We start from the raw sequence: 5,470 nt of genomic DNA, 5'->3' as shown, positions 1-5,470 counted from the left end.
CGGCGAGGGGGTGCCCCGGGCCGCGCCACTCCCCCGCTGACCCGCGCCCCCCTTTCTGCCCAGAGCGGTATCATGGTGCCCCTGGAGATCGTCCTTCTCAAGAAGGTGGGCTCCGGCTTCAGAGGGGTCATCAAGCTGCTGGACTGGTACGAGCGGCCCGACGGGTACCTGATCGTTATGGAGCGGCCTGAGCTGGTGAAGGACTTGTTCGACTTCATCACGGAGAAAGGCGCCCTGGACGAGGAGACGGCCCGCGGGTTCTTCCGGCAGGTGCTGGAGGCGGTGCGCCACTGCTACGGCTGCGGTGTGGTGCACCGGGACATCAAGGACGAGAACCTGCTGGTTGACCTCCGCACAGGGGAGCTGAAGCTCATTGATTTTGGCTCGGGGGCCCTCCTCAAGGACACAGTTTATACTGATTTTGACGGTACGTGTCCACCGCCCTTCCCGTGCCCCTCCCGGGGTTATTCCCTCCCTCTAGTTGCCACTTAGCCCGTTCCCAGTGACCGGCCACAGCAAGCAGAGCCCCTGACGCGGGTGTTCATATCAGGTCTATCGGTAATGGAAACCCGTGGACCCGAAGTGGCTTAGGGGTGTTCAGTTGCGTAGGAAAGAAGCGATTCCAGGCAGTGACGCAGCAGTTTATGTTTCCCTGTCTTGGAAAAAGCGGGGTTTTTTTCCTAGAGGGCGATCTGTTTACATGGAGGTTTTGCCAGTGTCGGATGTTTCCATGTGTGGATATGCAATTTTTATATGCAGTGCCTTTTTTTAACTCGGAGTGGTACCTCCCCCACTCCCATTCTGCCGGTGTCCTGGAAATCCCGCATTGCAGATTTTAAAGTGATGGGGATAATTGTACTCTCTCGAAATGACTTGCCGCGGGGGCTAGGGTCGATGCTTTAGAGGTGGGAAAGCTGAACATAAGCCAGCATGTGACCAGAGGGAGCATTTCCCCCAGTCCTTGGAGTGTGACTGATGTAACCGGGGTCTCGCTCCCCCGCCCCCAGCTGCCGCACTCACATCTGTTTGTTGTGAAACCCGAAGCCCCGCTGCACGTGACCCTCGGCATCACGAATTCCCCGTTTTGTTTGGTATCCAAGGAGCTCTTGGGCACTGGAGGAAGGGGAAGAGGGGCGGGTTGGGAAAAGCTGCTGCATAGAAGCCCGGGGGGGGCCTCAAAAACGTAGAAATCGTAAGCAGCCCTATTTTGTTTACTGCCCTGTGGAATTGGATAAAGCAGATTAGCCCCGTGTAATACGGGCAGACCTGAGTTTCACCTTCTTGTCGCCCTCTCCTCCTCCCCGCCAGCCCCCTTTGTCCTTTTGTGTCTATTTTTGGTGTGATGCTGCAGACGACACGTGGTCAGTGAAAGGGAGCCCGCCTCAGTAAACAGTCAGCTGATGGGGCTGTGTTATTCCTTGCAACAAATAGAACAACCGGATGGGCCAAGTCTGTTGATGGTGTAACCCTGCAGATGACCTGAAATTACACTGTTAATGGCTTTGGCTTGTAAAAAATTTAAAGCTGTTTAGTTTTTTGGGTTTGGTTTTTTGTTTGGGTTTTTTTTTTGTTGCTGTTGTTGTTAGTAAACAGTCAGCTGATGGGGCTGTGTTATTCCTTGCAACAAATAGAACAACCGGATGGGCCAAGTCTGTTGATGGTGTAACCCTGCAGATGACCTGAAATTACACTGTTAATGGCTTTGGCTTGTAAAAAATTTAAAGCTGTTTAGTTTTTTGGGTTTGGTTTTTTGTTTGGTTTTTTTTTTTGTTGCTGTTGTTGTTGTTTGTTTGGGTTTTTTTTAATTCCCAAATGCCAAGTTTTTGAATTTAATTTCGCTTTGCCAGAAGGAGCTGAACAATGGGGAAACACTTTAAACTTTTACTCTAACAGTGTGTATTTTTCTGCTTTCAGGAACGAGAGTATACAGCCCTCCAGAGTGGATCAGATACCACAGATACCATGGGCGGTCAGCAACAGTATGGTCTCTGGGAGTTTTGCTGTATGATATGGTTTGTGGAGACATCCCTTTTGAGCAAGATGAAGAAATCTTGAGGGGACGATTATACTTCAGGAGAAGAATTTCACCTGGTAAGTTCTATAGAAGTTAAGTGGGTTTTCTGGTTTTGGGTTTTTTTTAATAGTCCTGTAAATTTGAGCTTGTGTGGGTGGATTTTTGTTATTAAAAAGACAATCAGAATTGTCTTTTTTTTGCTTTCTTAGTCTAATATGGCTTTTTTTTTTTTTTATTGCAGAATGTCAACAGCTGATCAAATGGTGCCTTTCACTGAGGCCTTCAGACAGACCAACACTTGAGCAGATTTTTGACCATCAATGGATGCACAAATCTGAAGTAGTGAAGTCTGAGGACTGTGACATAAGGCTACGGACCCTTGATACTGATGTATCTAGCACAAGTTCAAGTAATGAGAGTCTGTGAATTACTAAGGACCTCGCACTGGGAGGGGGAGCTACAAGCAGAAAGACCACAGTGCTGCTGCCAATACATATGAGGGGCTAGAAAAATGCATTCATTATTCTGTAGTTGAATCTTTGTCTGAGGGACTTGATTTTGTTTTCCCCCTTTGCTGGTTTCTGCTTTGGAATGAGAGATTTCCTTTGGAAATGCTGATGTTTGGGAGTTGCAGGCCAGTACTTAGTCAAAGACTGACCTTATTAAGAAAGCAGTGACCTCTTGAATACATGGTAAACTTTTTTGCTCTCATAGAGCCTGGACTAGATTTTATTTGCTTTTGAGTGCCTTTTTGAAAGCTGCTTCAGTGGGACTTTCTTTTTTGAGCTGTCTATGTCCAAAGAAGATCCAGTTCATTATAGGAATTTGCTCCCTTTAGACTCAGTGCTGGAGGAAGCAGCTCCTATGATGCATTGGAGAACCTGTTCGGTGATTGAATGAAGTAGTCCCATCCACTGGTGATGGAATACTTGAACACAGACATTTCACTCCTGCCCCCCTGCCCTTTACAAACCCAACCCACCTCTGCTGCTCAAAATATTTCCTATAGCCTGCACAGAAATATGAACAGGTATATTGGCTTCTTTATCAGAAACATTTATTCATGTTTCCTTTTATCATCTCTACCATTGGGCATGAGAAGCCCCTTTCTCAACTCCCCCCGGCCTTTTGTCACCCTGCGAGTCTTAAAGTATGTATGGGCATGTCGAATGCACAATCAATGCAATATTCAAGGACTTCTACTTTTTTTTTTTCCATACCTGTATAATGTGTTTATGTAAGCTTGGTTTTTCCATGTACTATACAGTTATTTATTGTTTGAAATTTAGAAGACCTCCCACAGTTTTCAACTGTGGCTATTTATTTGGTTAATTTATTTGGTTAGAGTTATTCAACACTGTGCTTTCCCCTCCTTCTCCCCATGGGAATTCTAGTGGTTTGCCCATGGCACTTTTTTTCTGCATTCCTGTCAACTTTTGGTTAAAAAAAACTAAAAAAAAAAATTTCTGACCTTACCAGTTTTTTGTTGGAAGATGGGAAATTGTTGTACAAAGTCTAATTTAAGGGAAATAGAATGACTTTTTTAAGTTAGTCAGTATGCCTTTTGTCTGGTATTAATGTACCAGAAGTGTAAAGTAATGCTGTTTGGAAGGGTTTTAAATTATTGACATTGTACAGTCTCCGTGCATTGGCTCTGGAAGGTAGAGTGGCAGAGTCATAAACCTTAATTTATTTTAATAGCTGTGTTTCTGTGATCTGGTTGCATTTATGCAGCTTGGATTTGGATTTTTTTTCTTCCGTTTAACAGTGTGAAATGTATGGAGATCATATTTTTTATACAGGTATTTCAATTAAACTTTTTGTATATAACAGTTCTGTGTTTGTGTACTTTTATCTTCACTGTTACTTGTGATGAACTGGGGAGCACCAGCTCAAGCCTTGTTAAAGGCCTGCAGCAGCTGACCCAGAGTTACTAGATGGTCTATGCCATTAAGCAGTGACCATTTTGAAAGAATTAAGCAATCCATCACCTGAGCTCTATCTACTCAACCACTGCGTTTGATGTTGGACTGGGGAAAGGAGTACAATACAGCAGCACTGATGGCCTACATAAAAGGGAATTGGCCCTGTAATTGTGGGACTTTTACCTCTGTCAACACTGAATATCAGTGTACTTGTCCTTAAGTACAACAAGGAAGGATTTCTGTAGCTGCTTGTGGTTATTGTTTCCACAGTTGATATGTTTACTTTCCATTACATTCAGTTTCCTTCTTCCTGCATACACCTTCCTTCTGGGGGTGGATGAGGACTTCCTGTGCCTTTATGGGAAAGGGACAGCATTTTTGAAGATCAGGGCTACTGTTTTCCTTCAACTCCCTTAGATGATCAAAAAAAGACTGGTGTGTCTGTCACTTGGTAAGAGTACTGGGGAGCATGTGCCATTCTCACCTATAGCAAAGGACAAAGAGAAATGTCCTCAGCATTCATCTTCACACGTTGGGAATCAAGTCCTGCAGATTAACGATTTTATCCTCATCTCTCTGCAGCCAGAGACTGACCTGACTTGGTCTTTTTGCGGGGGTGGTAGCGATTACTAGGTTTAACTACCACAGATGGATCTACGAGGTATATTTGAGGATGTGTTCAGTCGTTAAAGGTGCTTTGTAGTTGTCACAGTAAAGGGCTAGGCTTAGAATCTGTTGGTTTTGTTATTTCCCTTTCTGGGGATCTTTCTGCCAGCTCAGCTCATCTGCTATTATTTTGGTTCCCTATGGGGAATATCCCACTGACATCACATCAGTCTCCTGTTGCTAACTAGTTCAGACTCAAAATGCCAATGAATAGCGGGAGGTAAATGTGAAGAAAAAAGACCATTTTTGGTCTGCACTTTTCTGATGTCATGGAGGGCAGGTGTGTAGCTTTTTCTTGGCCATAAAAAGGAAGCTCAAATTACTCTAGTCGGGGGGAAAAAAAAAACTAGCCACAGTTATGTCCATCAATTTGTTTTCTATTTTTTCTGATTTTGTTCCTTTTTTATTTTAGAATTGTTTCTCCAGTTTTTAATGACGATTTGTACATATGCTAAACCTAGTCCCTGAAAAACTCAGTTCCCTATTGTTGGAATTCTATTCACAGAAATAAAAGATTCTACAGTTAAGATTGCTTAGGATACGGATTTTTCTATGAGAAAAACACTTAAAAGTGAATATTTTGAGTTTTGCTTTGGAATGAGAAATTCCTTTTGCTTAAGAGGGGAGGTATGCTACAGGAGAGGTGATCCCAGCACCTACTGCACTTCTTTAGGGAAACATGTTTCTAACCACAAGTGCTCCCTGGAGAAATTCCAGTCGCTGACAGTAATTAACATCTTCCACTCCAGCGGCTTCACATGTTCACAGCTGTTCTGAGGGATGGCAGCGGGGCTGTACGGGTGAGCTTCAAAGGGCTACCAGAAAAGCGATTCTAAAAACACATTTGTAAAGCTATTGTTGATTG

At 44.0% G+C, this 5,470-nt stretch overlaps 1 protein-coding gene across 1 annotated transcript in view; it reads left to right on the top strand.

The window, feature by feature from the left end:
* The window catches only part of PIM3 (Pim-3 proto-oncogene, serine/threonine kinase), a gene marked incomplete at its 5' end in the record, with an annotated part of 4,214 nt that extends 368 nt beyond the window's left edge, over positions 1 to 3,846 (top strand). The window contains 3 exons of the mRNA XM_017745896.1: positions 44 to 427; positions 1,915 to 2,091; positions 2,256 to 3,846. Of these exons, the coding sequence (XP_017601385.1) occupies positions 44 to 427; positions 1,915 to 2,091; positions 2,256 to 2,440 (746 nt within the window). The remainder of the gene's footprint in view (positions 1 to 43; positions 428 to 1,914; positions 2,092 to 2,255) is intronic.
* Between the last annotated feature and the right edge of the window lie 1,624 nt (positions 3,847 to 5,470).

The sequence above is a fragment of the Corvus brachyrhynchos genome, unplaced genomic scaffold (assembly GCF_000691975.1).
Source record: "Corvus brachyrhynchos isolate BGI_N302 unplaced genomic scaffold, ASM69197v1 scaffold239, whole genome shotgun sequence".
Taxonomy (NCBI): Eukaryota; Metazoa; Chordata; class Aves; order Passeriformes; family Corvidae; genus Corvus; species Corvus brachyrhynchos.
The sequence above is the reverse complement of the archived record's forward strand: the minus strand, read 5'-3'. Positions and strand labels throughout refer to the sequence as shown.